Source organism: Pogonomyrmex barbatus, unplaced genomic scaffold (assembly GCF_055798465.1).
Source record: "Pogonomyrmex barbatus isolate J1 unplaced genomic scaffold, ASM5579846v1 scaffold8, whole genome shotgun sequence".
In the NCBI taxonomy this organism is placed as follows: Eukaryota; Metazoa; Arthropoda; class Insecta; order Hymenoptera; family Formicidae; genus Pogonomyrmex; species Pogonomyrmex barbatus.
In genome coordinates, this window is record NW_028297182.1 from 9,692,460 (window position 1) to 9,709,020 (window position 16,561).

A 16,561-nucleotide genomic window follows, 5' to 3' on the forward strand; every position below is an offset into this window, starting at 1 on the left:
GATGCACTTCGGCCGAGCCGAGCGCGGCGCGGCGTGGCGCGGCGTGGCGCGGCGCGACGCAGCGTCGGCTTACCGAACATCTGAGCCTCGTCGCACGTATGCACTCCTGCCGGCGCATAATGCTGCGAGTGCACCGTCAGGTCAGGGCGAGTCCCTGCCCCCGCCCTCCTCCCGCCCTCTTCTCTAGTTTCCCCCCTCACCCCTCACTATGAAATATTGCAACTGCAGACGCTGCAGCGTCGCAACAGGAGACGACACTTTGACCGATATCCTTGTCAACTGTCCTTGTCATCGATCGTCCGTTTAATAATTATTACAAACCGAGAGTGATCCGATGTGATCTACGTAATGATATGACCGGTCTAGAATCTTTAAAAGTGTAATGCCTGTCGATTTGTAAATATACTTCGACTTTGAAGACCTACAAATTTGGAAATTTTTAACGTTAATTTCAGAAAATGTCTGTTGTTGATGTTATTATTAACAGTTATTATAATTGTGGTTATTGTTGTTGTTGTTGTTGTTATTATTATTATTTATATCAATTTACCGTAAATTATCTCTCATCAATAATAAAATAAAAATAAAAATATTTTTGTAGGTGTTAATTTTAAGTGTTTTTAGGTGTTTTAATTTTCTTTATTTTTAAAAATTTTTGTTTTTTCATCCTTTTCTGCATTCTCATAAAAAAAAAAAAAACTGATAAAAATATATATTAATTCGACCATAATGCTTTAAACGAGAGACGCAAATATTTTATGGACACAAATTATCTTGGGCAAAATTATGAAAAATACGGCAAATAAACTACTTTTACAATGTTGTCGCAAGAGCTTCCTCTTTTTCATCAACGGAGACAATCGAGTCTCTCTTGCGCCTGATTAAATTGTCGAGCGGTCGCTCGACACGATAAAATTCAAACGGTCAATATAATTGTAAGAGCACCTCCTCGCGATTAAGGCGCGGAATTGAGTAGCGCATCGGGGATACAATCGGGACGGAATTCACGGATCACCTGACCGAAACACATCATCAGCTTAATGTGTGCAAATTGTGCGCGGGTTATACGCGACCGGGGGAGGGTGGACTAGTAGTACGTATACACGTCTCGCCTATAAATACACCAGGTCGTCCTATCGAGTCCCGGTCGGCCCGACGTCGCGCGATTGTGCATCGCACGAACGTGTGGCCTGCCTGCCTGACCAACCTTCCGCGTTTCGTGCAGAGGCAATAGCCGCGTGCATGTGCGTGCCAGCGCAGTCACGAACAGCCCGAGCAGCCAAGGGCACCACTCGAGGGGGATGATTTGCAGAATTCCTCGGCCAGAAGAACTCCTCCCGCCTCCCTCGATCCGCGTTTCGTCCCGGCGCGATCAATTTATTTGCATTTGTTACCTAATATATTACAATATCCCGCTTTTTCCTGTCTTTTCTGAATTTCTCCTGTTTCTTTTTTTTTCTTTTTTTTTTTGTGTGAAAATTATTGCATAAAGTTGAAATGAAATTGGGCGTTGTATGTGTGTGTGTGTGTGTGTGTATTTCGGTGGAAACAACACGTCGATTTCCGCGCCCCGGTCGACTCGGAGAGAGATTCGGTGGTGCTGGAGTAACGAACTCGATGAGGTGTGAAAAGCGAATTGGTCACGAACCGAGATCGGTATCTGACAAAAGCGGGCAAAAGGAACACCTGCTTCGCGGAAATAAATGGCTGTCGCGTGGCGGCTTATGAATATGTTTCGATACGCTTCACTGTTTTTTCATCGTTTCGTTAATCGAATTTGCACTCGCGCCGCTCTGTTATCTCAACAGCCAGATCTACGGAACAAATACACCGAATCCTTAAAATCCGTAGAAATTAATGTAAAATTAATGTAAACGGCGTGGAAGGTTGCTCGCGAACCAAATATAAAATATAAATTCGATGGCGTTGTTTTCCTTATGCTCTACTAATTATTAAACATGCCGTGTTATTGGAAAATAAGAGGAGCAAATGCGAAAGGCGAATAAATATGATGTTAATAAGATAATACATTAACAACGGAATTAATAACTTGGATGAATAAATAATAAGATCAAAGAAGTCAGATGAGTGGAATATATGATTACAAAATGACAATGCAATAAATATTTCATATTGAATGACCCTGTCTCTTACGGACGCTGAAAATATCTCAGTTAAATGCAGATTGTTGTTAGTTTGACTGTTAGTATAGTGGTCATTAATTTTGCCTATCTAGAATTAAGATCGTGGAAATTTGAGCTCGCAAGGCTGCGAAATTGTTAGACAAGCAATAATATTTCCTACACACGCCAGGAACGTTTTAACTAAATGCAATCTTCCCCATTAGCATGGCAATCGTTAACTTTTCCAATTTCACGTGACGCCAGTCGTAAAAAGCGACGCTTGCAGTTCTCACTCAAGGGAAAATAGTCAGCGTCTTTCCGCGCGAGCCCTTGCCACCACCCCGTTCCCCCCCTTTCATCCCCCTTTTTCTCCGAGGTTCTCGCGTCAGCGTGCCGGTGGTCGCGTCGCGAATTGCCACTGCATTGCGTGGCAATGCACGTCGCAATGTTGAATATTCACGAAACGTGTGTCCGCAACGCTAAGTAAATTCTCCCCAAGGCTCCCCCCCCTCTCTCCCTCTCTCAGATTGCACTTAGCTCGAAAGCATCTGACGTAATTTATTTCGATCACGATATCGCGATCGCGATCGCCGGGCACGTATTTATCATCAGCGAGCCCACCGCAGTTACGTTAAACGTTCGCGTGCGTACACGGGGCCCCGTTGCGTATTTATCATAGCGAATTTTTTCAGAGCGAAACGTTGCGGCTCGACGGCGATCCAATTAATTTGCGCGCGAATAACATAGCTCTTCGAATAACGACCGAACGCTCGACGAACGTACTCAGGAATGTACGTCCCAGAGGGCCCGCGGTGCGCTCGCGGTGTGAAAATTCAAAATTCTTCCCGCGAGCGATACATTCGATAATCGCGGGTATAAACGGCCGGCGAATCTATCTATCTATCTATTAATAATACGGGGAGAGACATTTATAAGCAGCGCGATCAATGATGGCATATCGTCCACAATGACTTATTTTTGTGTCACGCGCTGCCGACCCTTCCGTTCACAGGTCCGGAAAGCACGACGAAGGGGCTCTTTCAGAAGACGGGATAAAAATGGCGCGAATCACGTCAACACGTGACGACGGAAGAGGAGAGAAAAATTCGAAAAATTCATGAATTTCAAAAAACAAATTAGGCGAGAATCTACAATCGAATTTGTACTATCCTTTTTTTACAGTGATTTTAGAATGAAGGAGAGTCACTATTTAAATTTAAAGATCTTCTTCAATGTTGTCTTCTTCAGTATTGTCAAAATAAAATTAGATATAAACATGGAGACAAGTAACGTGGTATTTTTCCAGGCAAGATTGAATCTTTAATGCTTAATAATTGTTTTAACGTATATATGTAAATTTATATCATGTCATTTATGTCATCTTTTACGGAGCCTTTTACGGTCTTTTACGATCTTAAAACGTGACGGCACAAAGCCAGATTTATATTTTTCCTCTAGTAAACCGATTTTTAATGCTACTAATTATTATGTATTAAAAGCTTTTCAAGGAATTAAAAATTAATCAAACTAATTAATTGTATATTTAATCTACATTTCATAGAAATCACAACAATAGGTTTGCATTATTTTCCATGTATAAATTAAAAAAAAGATTTTTCTAATTTTGTTACAAATTAACACAGAATTTGCTCATTTCTATCGCTTTATTCGTAGCTTTACATATATAAAAGGAGTGATAACAACTCAACGTGTACTTATCATATCCCTATGTAAAACGTAAAAAAACATAAAAAAATATTTAAATGTACTCTAATAACTTTCACTTTTTACGTCACATTACTTTTAAAATCACAAGAACGAGTTTAAAATCGCTTGTAAAGAGATTTTTTTTTTTTTTAAGTACAGAGATAAACATTTTTTGAAAGTTCATTATCCCGTTTCTAATTCTTGTAATCTTTATCTATGGAAAGAAGTTAGCTGTTTTTTTTTAGATACTTGGAAGTACGCGGATCGAAGACATTTCATTGCGGGGGCGAACTTCGAACGAAGAGAGAGAGAGAGAGAGAGAGAGGGGGGGGGGGGCGGGGACTGAATCCAATTTCCCGTGACGGTAGCGTGACTGTCACGCGTGTGTTCAGAATTTACCGTGCGATCGAACGCGCGGGACAGGATCGGAACTGTCCAAGTTACATTTATAGCGTTTACGCGCGCCACGTGCGCCATGTAAACCCGACATTCAGACGTACGACCGCGGCGGTTTGAGCGCCCTTTAATGCATTCCATAGCGGACAAAGCAAGGAGAAAAAAAAACGAGAAACGTTGTCGGGTTTGTTGTCGTACCTGCGAAATATACATAACGCAGAAAGCGCTCTGCGCCTCTTAAATTATTGAGGTCAAGTCTTTCGCGCTTACGGAAGAATTTCCGAACAGTTTCCAAAGTTGTAGACTAGAACAACGCGCTACCAGCATGGTATTGCATTTTTTATAATCGTTCATATTTTACGCGTGGTATATAATCAAACTTTCTTCCTAATTATTCATTCAAAAATAAAATGTATTTTTGGAGAGACAGTTGTCTGAATAATTTATTAAGCTAGTGTGTCAGCCATTGATAAAATCTAATTGAAAAAAATTCAGAAAAGAAATTTCAAAAAATTATTTTTATCATCAGGAATCTTTTCAGCTGGTACATCTCCGATATAAAACCTTTTTTGTGTACGTTTTTTTATTATAGTATATAAAAAAAAAAAATCATTGATCCTTGCTCTTAAAGTTCAATCTCTCGTCGGAGGCTCGAGGAGCACTCCAGCGTGTTATTCGCGTAATATCTTAATGATCAAACGATAAATAAACGATAATCTGTTTTGCAGTATGTAAGAAATTCAAGCTCTCATGTTCACGCTTCCTACTCGCACAGGGACCGGAAATAGACACATTGGATGGAGAGAATGATATTCTTTGTTGAAAACCGCGCACGGTTGGTCGCATATCGTTTTTCTCAAAGTCAAGAGGATCAGATTTAGTTCTTAGTTATTCCAAGTTACTCGCGTTGAATGGAGATTCTACAAAAGTGGAGACAACTTGATAATTGACCGTGGGATAAACTTTTCCTGTCGATCCCCGGAGCGTGCGATTGGCCGAGCAGAAGCTCTTTTTCCTTTAATCGCTCACGGAGGTCAAACACTACTCGAGCGACATTTTCGTTAATGGAATGCTATTTTTATCCACGACGAGGAGGATAACGTCTCGTACCACGTGCGCTACCAAACGCTTCCGTCACCCCCGCAATTCGTTGGCGATGGCACTTTTTCCACCTCCACCCCCTACCCCCCTCCCCCCCCTCTCTCTCTCTCTCTCTTTCTTTTTTCTCTCAGCGAGTCGCCCTGCTCTCTCACGTCGTTCTCTCGTTCACGTGGCACGTGACCGTATGTTCGTAGGCAACTAACGAACGAGCGAGCGAGCGAGCGAGCGTTGTGACGCCCCAGATAGGCGAAAGAAGGTGCCGTCGCGTGTCGGCCTCCGCATATACCGTACGTGCATACGCCGTGGCCGTCGTCGTTATTAGTTATTAACGCGACCGAGCGACCGCTTTTTTCCACGAGGGTGTGCTCACGCGGCACGTCACCACTGAGGATCGATCTTCGGCCACGAGGTCGAGGGCTGAAAAGTGTTACGAGAGAAAGAGAGAGAGAGAGAGAGAGAGAAGGGGGGATTGTGCAGACTTTCTTCTTCTTGGTCGAGGCCGAGTCGAGGAACCGCCCTTAACCCTATCAAATTTTTAACAGACTACCGACTCGCGTCAGCCACTTTCCCAAAGATTGACCGAACGGCGAGATCGATGAGGAACAAGATAACCGGGGCAACAATAGGCGCTTTGTGTAAATACATTAAAGACTGCAAGAAAGACTGTCTGAAAAACTGTCAGAGGTGTCTGATAAATTTAGATGATTTTTTTCAAACATCCACCCAACAATCCTTCAAACATTCCCGCGTGGGTCGGGGGGTGTGTACGTATATATGTATTTGTTTTAGCTAGTTTCAGAGCTCGTGTATTCCACGAGCTAGTATTACGTCTTTGGGGAGTAGGGTAATCTCGCCCTCTGGAATAGGTTATTAGTGGCGTCAGAGCTGACGCAATGTTTTTCAAGGCGAGTGCCGTCCGCCAACCTCGAATATTGGCATTAGAATTGATAGGAGTCGCGGTGCAATGGACAACGTGACAACGTCACAATATTTTTACTAGCTAATTTCTTAATAACTTTACGAGATGATTCACTAAATCTCGATAAGCAGGATTTTCTCAAGAATTTTATTACTTTGATTTTACCGAAGAGAAACATTGGCGTTTACCGTAGCGTTGCAGAAATTTGTATTGTATTTACGTTTATATTGATTGAATTTAACAATTGTATCCTTCAAGAAACGAGAAGTCGTTGGTAATAGTTATAAGTCAAAAGTCACCGCAGTTTACTGTACTCTGATTAGCTTCACATTTCTAGCCTGTCACAATCCCAGCCTCTAGAAGCGATTATTGCCAATGACAATATTTTTCAAGGCAACACCTGATGCTAGCCCAAGCCAATTATGGCGTAAGCTCGACTTCGATATGTTTCTGTTATCGAATATCCCAGACAGTGAACGGTTCTCGGCAATCAGAGAAAATAAATTTTAGCAGAAATCAAATAAAGATCTCTTAACTTCGTTATTAAAAATTTTTCCATTCTCAGATTGCTTTCGGATTGCTGCGCAAATATTGCGATGTCACGTTTACTTTAATTTTTCTCGTTTCGATACTCCGAAACGTAAATCCTACATTTTCTTCTAGGATTCAGAATTCTTAATCTTACCCTTATAAAGCAAGACGAAATGAGATGGCTTATATTAGCGGGACATTTTTCAAGGCAACACCTGCTGCTCGCGTTTTCGTCATCGGAAACGAGTGCCAATCGCGATGGCTTTGCACATTTTTGCGAAATCGGAATATCGCGATCGTGTTCTCCGAAAGAACGGGTACCGCGCTCGATTTACCGAGCATCCCTACGCCGGAGAGAGGGAGAGAGAAAGAAAGAGAAAAAGGGACCGAGCGAGACGGATCGCGCGGGGGGGTGCCATTTCGACGTCTGATCGGCACGACATCTCCGTAATATCGCGAACGCGTATCGCGAGTACGCAGTTTGCGAGTAGATAGGCAGTTCGGGCTGGTTTCAAAGATGGCCAGTTCTTTCAGGTTGTATTTCCTCTACCGCGACGCACACGGAAGCTCCAAGTGGATAGAGACAGAGACAGCGACAGGGGGAGAGAAAGAGAAAGAGAAAGAGAAAGAGAGAGAGAGAGAGAGAGAGAGAGACAGACAGAGGGTGAGAAAGAGAGAGAGAAGGTGGACCGATCGAAGGAACTCACGTCTCTCATCTCGCGGCCGCGGCGACGTGCTCACGTGCGAGCGTCGTCGTTCCAGCGAGTCCGGCACCAACGGCGACGACGACGATGATGACGGATAACGGGCACAATAGTGCAACGCGCAATACACCACTCGTTGCTGCTGTTGCTGTTGCTGCTGCTGCCGCCGCTGCAGTCGCGCACGTCGGTCGATGCGCCAGGCGCATCGCCCCAACAACCACGACACGAAGTTCACGACTGGCTCGCTGCGAGCGAGCGAGCGCCAGCCGGGGGTTGGCTTGGAGTTCACCGGCTCGTCGAGAAGGGATGGAAGAAGCTGAAGGGTGAATCGGGGGTGCGACGAACGCCGCGACGCCTGCTGGCGTCCGCGGGAAGCCACTCCCGAGCAGGCGCGTTCGGATGGCGGCGCTTGATTGGTGGCTGGCCTATCTGAGACGGGATTGCCAGGGGGGTCGTGTTGTTTCGGTACCGGTACGGCATTGGTGATTCGGGCTTTGTCCTGGTAGTCCTTTTTAAAGAGGGGAGCAATGATACCACGCAATAAACTTGTTTTTCGATTCTTTTTTTCAAATACGTTTTATATCCCTCATTAATTTCCAATTATCAAGTTCCAATATCTTCTTTAAAACATTATTATTGTTACAATCTATATATCGATAATTCTATATTAAGAAAGAGGTTATCCCGCGAACTTTTCAACGTTACTTCGTTTTTTTTTTTTTTTTTTTTAATTAAAAAGTAATACTGGAACATTTAAAAAACAGTCTTTCATTCTTAATAGGATTGCAAGATTGAAATAACTTTGACGTTATTTTTATCAATGTTTCTTTTTCTTTTATATTTGTTATTGATACCGATCTTAATTAATTTATATCTCTCATTAATTAAAGGATATTAATATTTCTTATATAATATTAGATAGATAAGAAATATAATATTTGTATTATATTTCTAATTAACATTATTGATTCGGTAAATATGATGTAAATATCGATATCTTTGAAAATAATAAGAAAATCGCATAAGCATTATGAACTGAGCATTATGATTTAATTCGAAACGTAATGGCGCATTTATGGCACAATAAAGTAGCGAGAATTTAGCACACATGCATAGGAAGGCAGCGGGGGGGGGGGAGAGAAGGGGGGGTAGCAGCAATTCATTTTCAATATCAATTAAGTTATCCGCCATTAGAATGCATATATCCGAATTCCTTCGGTTCGCCACTTCTGACGTCGTCGACGCGACCTTGAACCACTTCGCGCAAAACCAATCGCGGTATCGCGCGGAACAATCTCGATATTCGCGGACTCTTTCCACAGTTAGATCAACACGTCGCGACACATCTGCCAGAAAAAAGTCACTTTAAATTATCTTCAGTTAAAGATAAGTCAGTTAAACATAGATCGTTTCAATTTTGCAAACCACCTAAGTACTTAAAAGACCCGTGCAAGATACGAAGCGTTGTTTTGAAAACTGTTGTCGTGAAACAGTTCACTTGTTTTAGATTTTAAGTTTTCAAGTTAAGATCTTTATTCAGAAATAAGTAGTACTATTGAATAGTCAACAAGAGTCAATTAGAGAACAAGTTCTCTTCTTTTATTCCTTTTGTTCCGCATTTCTAGATATTTCGTACAAAGAAGTATATTAAAATAAATAAAATCTCAAAATAAAATATTAAAGTAAATAATATCAACAAATGTATTTACAAGAATATTTCATACATTATTTGTTTATATGATTAATTCGAAATTCTCAAGAAAATGTAAGAAAAAAGTTAGCAGGAATTTAGAAAATTTCCGTCAGAAAGCTAACGTAGATCGAAATACAAAAGCGGAGATACAGACATGGATGTTTTAAATTTAAAAATAGAGATAAAGATTTTCCATTTCCAATAATTTACTTAATAATTTTGTGTTTTCATAACACTGTTTTTCAAGCAAACGAGAACACGACTAGCCCACTCGAGGTCTCTTCCCGTTCTACTTTACTCGGGGAACGTTCAAAGGCTCAAAATGGCTGGTGCCTCGATAAATCTTTGTCGAACTTGTGGAAAACGATAGCGATCCGACTATGTGCCTTCCACTTCATTTTCCACTCAATCATGCCCTTGAACATCGAAGAAGCTACCGGAATGAGCTCCGTACAAATTCCTTTTCCCGAAGGCGAAAAACGGCAACTTTCCTCTTCATCGAGATGACGTTTGAATGACGCGAGAACGAAACCATTAGCCTTATTTAGCTTCAGATAGAGTCTTACCTGCCCGGCCGTCCGAGTTTCTTGTGGGAAGCTCAACAGGTTCGCGTGCCGGATGCACCGACACGGCGGAAGTCCACTCGTCGGCCACGTGAAATCATTCCGCGTGATACCGATCGGTTCGACCTTTCACCAGATGAAAGTCGTGTAGAACTCACGATGAACCTCCGTCCTCTTTTCCTCCTATCTTGGAATTACCATCGCGATTCAAGATAACGGACGTTTTGCGCGATACGAATCTCCTCTTCTGATCGACGATCCTCGGGCGATCTTCGGGGATTCCATTCCTGAAACGCGCGATTTTATTTACCTTATTTACTTTTTTAAGAGCCCTCTGCTCTTAAAGAGGGCTCTTAAACGCATCCCCTTAGTCAAATTAACATATCTTATTCTTCTCTAAAAAAAGGACGTCCTGAAAGTATCCGCTGATACTTCACGGGAGAGCGGGAATAAAGGAAGAGAAACTACCGGACGAAGAATCTCACCACCACGTTCATGATCGTAAACGAGTAATAAAAAAAGTGGACAAGGAAGGAACGGAAATTGACGGGGCGTCAACAAATCGCGGTGGCTTTACGACCGTGAGGGATTGCCGAGGTGGAAGGAGATAAAAAAACATTACACGGCGTATAAAAGTGTAGGCCATCTATTCTCACTTTTGTCAGGTCGTCTACACATATAGAGCTTCGCTTCTCGTCGGCGGTCTCAATATCTCCGAGGCCGTCCACGTGTACACGTGTGGAGAATATACAGCTAGTTAGACAAATAAATGGGATAATGGGAAAGGGGGGGGGGGGCGCAGGGACAAGAGGGGGGGAGAGGAAAGAAGGAGAGGAAGGAAAGATCGACGGGAAGGTAAGTACAAAAATTGCGTGAGACTAATTTCTCTCGGGGGGGAGGGGGGGAGGGTAATCTTATTCAAAACTTAAACAATAATCGTCGGGATGCTCGACCGCGTTTTGCTTTCGCTCCTCCTTCTTCCCTTCCGGCCGCGCAAAGGTTCGCCGGATGTCGCGAAGCTTCGTAAAAAAATGTATCAACGTGAAAAAACCCGTGCGGCCGACGCGACGGGGTTGGAATGGCTCTCTTTCTCTCGGTTAGGTGATTAGCACGCGAGTTTTCGATTCGTCGACCGAGATTCGCCGGCAAAAACCGGGCAAGCCCACTTTTTTTTTTTTTTTTCGACGAATGAGTCGTCCATTATTTAGCGCTCGCTTTACTAATGGAGTATCGATCGACATCACGAGTTCTCTCTCAGGTCTGCAACTGGATAAAAAACTTTTATTCGCTTCTTCCGCATTTAATCGCATTTTATCGCAATCGTTCAGTCGCGAAACAAACCCAACGTACATGATTTTAGTATCTTTTGATTTAATTACTTAATACTCGAGTATTAATATTGTTAATTATCGCTTAACATAATCACGGCAGCTCTATTACGCATATGTATATATATATATAAATCTATAAATTTTTAGATGATCCTTTGTTTGTTAATAATTAAGAAGTACGTTCAAATATATTTGTAAGCTCGGAGAACACAGATTGAGAGACTTAATTTAATTATTTTGAGATACGTTAACGTTTTTGATTTTTATATCTATTTAAAAAGACAAATTATTCTGAATATCACACTTGTAACAAAAAAAATAATTCCGATGTATATTACAATTATATATAAGAAATATAATAACATTATTCGTTCTTAAGCTAAATTTGTCTCACGTCAAAGAAAAATAATTGACAATTTAATTACTCCGCTACTAATTATTTCTTCGTGATAAAGTACCTTACGATACTCTGAGTTTTTTTTTCAATCATCTTCTTTCTCTGTGATAATAAAAAAAGACAGATTTATTTATTACGGCTGTATTTATCAATTTTGTTTCTCACAGTTTCTTTTCAGCTTTGTGAACTCCCAGCCAAAACGAAAATATTTCATGATATCTTCCGCGCAATTCCCCGGCTTTTTCATAATGATAGAAAAATATAGACATGTCTGATTATCGCGGCCGGGTCGTCCATTTCTATCTCGCCGCCGATCGGTGCGATAAAACAAGATATCTCGGAAATGTTTTCTCAGCTTCTTAGCTGATATCTGAAATAGAAAAAGTGGGCTTGTCTGACCGTTGCAGACCTTTCTCAGAAATTCCTCCTTCTCTGCTGCGGAAAAAAAATGGGAGAGATTCTTTTTATCACAGAGTTTTTCTTGCCCTCATAATAAATTCACCGGACGAAATTTGCAAATGTTTTCGAAGGACGAATATCAACGAGGCAGTTTCTAATCTCGGATCCCGCTTTCTGGAGTACACGAGTGGGAACAACGACAATAATTGACAGTTTTCGCCGGGGCGTTTCGCCCCACGCGAGGACTCCCCCCGCTTGGTCGAGTCTACCGCGCTACACAATTACAATTATTTACAAAAATTACAACGACCCTTATGGTTCGAGAGTCGCTTGTCCCGCTATTTCTCTATAATCTCGTTAACACGAAAAACGTGTATTTGTATTGTATTGTATATATATATACACACACACACACACACACACACACGCGCGCGCCGTCATAAGTGCCCGTAATTCCTGCACGTTTCGTTACGCCTTTAACGTTCAACGCTGTCTCGCAACAAACGAAGAAATCTCAAAACTTGCAATATTTCGATATAATTATTTTCGTCGAGTGTACTCATTACATCAGACAGATATTAATCGTACTTTAAAAATACGCCTCCCGCGATAATAAACGAGAGAAAATAAGCATCTTAATTTGAGCACAATTACAATTTCTATAATATCATTTCCATTAGGCAGACATCATTCGACCAGCCATATTTAGCGCTAAACATGTTGTTTCTCACGATATAAAAAAAAAAAAAAAAAAAAAAAAACAAGAGACATTCAGTAAATGTCATCTTAATTATCTTCATCATCTCTCTCGATTATGTCGAAGTCTTGGATCTTCGCTTCTGGACCCGATGCGGTGTGTGCCAACCAATTAAGCAAATAGTAATCGCACGTTTAATATTGTAGAGGCTCCAACGGTGTGCCTCAGCGGTAGGAATACGGGCGCTTGTTTGCATCGTGACATCGTGGCATCGATACGATAAGAACCTCGCGTGTGTGACTCACGCTAAACGCGCGCCTAGAATAATGCTAGAAAACAGCTCGCTCGATTGCGCAACTAAGTCGAGCTCTCTATCACTGAATACTGTACTAGTCATATATTGTGCGTACGTGCGTGCGTACGTACGTGCGTGCGTGCGTGTGTACGTGCGTGCGTATGTGCTTTCGTGCGTGTGTGTACCAGCGTGTGTGTACGTGCGTGAGTTTACGCACTTCCGATCGTGCGAGCGACTGCGCTTAATCACACCTCGTCGCTCGTTCGTTCGCGTCGCGTCAAAAAGGCGCAGTGGCCGGATTGTCATGGTATAAGTCTTAATAAACAAATTAATTAACAACGATGAGATTTCGCTCTCTTTCTACTCTTCAACTTCGATTCGCGAGAGAGGGAATGAGAATGCACAATCGATCGCGGTAATCGTGATGCCGATCGTCTCTTCATACATGACGTTGTATAATATTATTAAATAAGTAGTCATCGTTCTTGAATTACAATAGAATATATCATAACAACGAAATGAATACCAAGCTGTAATATTTTGGTAAACTGATATGTATTATTACGATATTATGTAATCAGTATTATTAATATTACTAATCAGCAATAATGTATATTAATAACGCTGATTAGTAATATTAAAATTACCAATTGTTTTTGGTAGTAATTGTGATTCTATCGAAATTAGCATTGTAGATATTAAGTAGTATCGTAATCGATAAATTAAATTTTGCATAATATTATAACTTGATATCCAGTTTCTGGTCAGTCATGACTGACATACGCTCCGACATCGCATTTGTCGCTCCTATCGCAATTATCCCAATCGATTGATTTCACTTTGCTCTCTTTTTCCAAGAATACATCGTCACTTTAATTTCGCGTTAAAACTTCATATAACTGTCCGAGAACAGTCTCGCTTACATCGTCAGGAGACTTCGAGACCGGAGATGACTCTCTTATCAGTGTTCCAAACGTTTAACCGTGATTTCAGAACTATCTCTTATGATTGTGACCACTGCCCTTACTTCTAGGACTGTCCGAAGTCGCGTCATTGAGTTCTCTCCTCTGTCTCAGTATGAAGTTGAGATTGTGCGCGGTATTTACAGCGTAGTAGACGTTGGCCGAATTGGGCAGCACCATCTCCCGATCAGGTAGCACCTGGGCGAGGGTGTACTGATCAGGACTGCCCTCGAGACCGAGTTTCAGCATAGCGTTACGGATAACCTGCGGCGTTCGCTCGTTATTCGACAGCATTATCGACTTGTACAGCACCACGCCTTCCGTCTCCACGTTGTCCGTCTCCATGGTGACTTTGATGATATAAAAGTCTGGCGAACTCTTGTGCGAATGACTGGGACTGGACAATCCAGCGAGATTTGGCGTGCTGCCGTTAGCCGCCACAGCACCTACCGGGGGTGCCAGACGAGTCTGATGGTTGCCACCTCCGCCAGAGCTTAGGGATACATCCAGGGACGGCAATGACGAGCTCGAAGACGAGCTGGACATCTGTGACGGTGAAGTTCGCCGATCCAGCGAGTTATGCGGCGAGCTTGGGAGAGAGTCGAGGTCGCAGTAAAACTGCGAACTGCTCGAACTGGACGTTGAGGCGATCGAATCGTTTTTTCGGTGACCTTGATGACTCTATAAGATAAATACCAAGACTCAGTACTCGTTTGGATTGATACCTCGTTATCAATCGAAAATAGATTTTTATAATAAACTACAGTCTGTTCCAAAAATATATGAAGTATATATATATATATATATAGAGCTGTAGTAAGTACATATATAGCTATCATTTAATATTATTATCTCACATCTTTTGTACGTTGAAATTTCGAGTGAATGATTAAAGAAATGTATTTTAATCCGACTTTATATTTAAAAGTTGATGACTAAAGAATATCGACCTGTTTCTTCTTGCCACGGTTGTTAAGAGTATTTCCTGGCGGCGGCTCGATCTGACAACTGAGTTTGTACGCTTCCCGATCATCCAGCACCACCACCGAGTGAAACCAGCGATCGAACACGGGATCTGTGCTGAAGTTATATGCGTTCGCTGCGCCTTGTAGAAGCCTTATCCTAGCGAGTACCTCGAATTCTTTTCGCCTCTTGTCAAAATTGATGAGACCGTCAGCTATCGTGTCCGGTATCGCTGTATCGATCATAGTGAGGTCAGTTAGGAAAGTACCTAGATACGGTATCGTGCCGTAGCTAATATTCTGAAAGCAAAAATTTGGAAAAATTTATCATTGCCGAACTATAAATTGAAGAAAAAAAAAAAAAAAAAAAAAACAGCGCGGAGAATTAAATGTATTTGCTCATATAAATATTGACTTTTGGTTTGTATCTAAAATATATTACTCGTGAATCAATATTGTAACTTAACTACTATTGTTTTAATATAAATTTATAATTGATTTTTATTCTTATATTCAATCCTATATCCATTTATAATTAAAGTTCTAATCTTATCAAAATATTAAATTTCCAAATTAATTCAGGCAGCAACAATATAAAAAAAGTTAAAATTTTAAAGTTTTAAAACGAAATTCATCAGGCGTCATTAATATTTCGCCATACAATTCATGTGAGTTAACTTTCCTCCTGTCATGACCACGATTTTTCTTCCGATTCAGTGTAATTTAAATGTCTCTTATCTTTTTCGAAAGTCGAGAAAAAAGTTCATGAGTTCTCACAAAGAAAATTATATTATCGCACTTACGCCCGCATGAGTATTTTGTTTCTGAAAGAGCTTTTGCAAGTGTCTGTCGCTTCTACCAGCAGTGTCGGCAAACTTGGCAGTACCCTCCTTGATGAGCAATTCTCTCTGTGTCCAGGCATTGTTCTCCTCCGAGAATATCCTCTCGAGCTCGCGGAAGAGTTCGTGTTTTTCTCGGGGCATGCACTGCCAGCACTTCTCCAGCCGATACACCGGATTGCTCTGGAGGCCGGAGACGATCGCCTTTAGGCTACTGAAATTCTTGAGTACTCGCAGTTCCTGCGCGACGTCGATCCACGTCTCGAGGATCCTGGCGCGCTCCTGCGACTTGAGCGTCGTGTCCGTCAGGATCGTCGAGATCACTCGCAGGGAAACGGCATTGAATTGGTTCACGGTCGCCACCACCGTGGCAGCCTCGTGGCTTCTGGAACGATCCTTCCTGGACCACACGGCGCCGAGACACTGATGGGCAACCAACTTCTTGAACACTTCGGCATCCATACGCGTCAGCTGCTCGGCAAAGTGACGGTGAGGCACCTCGGGGAAGATGTAGTTCCCCCAGTGATCCGCCATCGGATCCGGGGAACCGCGCATGGGTAGTCGACCATTGTCGTACACCATGCAGGAGTCTGAAGAGAAGAAAAAACGGATTGACGAGTTAATTTAATTCGAAAGCTTAAAAGAAATAAAATTAAACTAGAGCGAAATATCAATTTCCATAATAAATATTTTTATAATATTTCTTATCTCATACATTACAATTTTAAAAATATGAATTATTATCGAAATAATTAATTAAGTTAGGGCTAATCTGAAATCAAATTTTGAAAACTTAGTATTTCCTAATAAATTAAGTCCTTTTACTTATTTATTTTTCTTTTAAATATATCCAGAATATGTGATACTTATGATAATATTTATCATAAATAAGAATAGATTGTAATTATATCTGTGCAAAATTTTTTTTTTTTTTTTTTTTAT

The 16,561-nt window shown here is 41.5% G+C and overlaps 2 protein-coding genes across 11 annotated transcripts in view; both read right to left on the bottom strand.

The window, feature by feature from the left end:
- The window catches only part of dysc (whirlin protein dyschronic), a 78,889-nt gene extending 71,116 nt beyond the window's left edge, over window positions 1-7,773 (bottom strand). For 6 of the 7 annotated variants that reach the window (XM_089083712.1, XM_089083711.1, XM_089083710.1 and 3 more), the window contains exon 1: window positions 7,485-7,773. The gene's annotated coding sequence lies outside the window, so the exon portion shown is untranslated. The remainder of the gene's footprint in view (window positions 1-7,484) is intronic. The other variant, XM_089083715.1, reaches the window with a different exon arrangement.
- A 2,594-nt stretch (window positions 7,774-10,367) lies between these two features.
- The window catches only part of Rgl (Ral guanine nucleotide dissociation stimulator-like), a 33,469-nt gene continuing 27,275 nt past the window's right edge, over window positions 10,368-16,561 (bottom strand). For all 4 annotated transcript variants that reach the window (XM_011634100.3, XM_011634099.3, XM_089083716.1 and 1 more), the window contains 3 exons: window positions 15,584-16,209; window positions 14,769-15,080; window positions 10,368-14,499 (listed from right to left, as the gene is read on the bottom strand). In XM_011634100.3, the coding sequence (XP_011632402.2) occupies window positions 13,852-14,499; window positions 14,769-15,080; window positions 15,584-16,209 (1,586 nt within the window). In that variant the 3' untranslated portion in view covers window positions 10,368-13,851. The remainder of the gene's footprint in view (window positions 14,500-14,768; window positions 15,081-15,583; window positions 16,210-16,561) is intronic.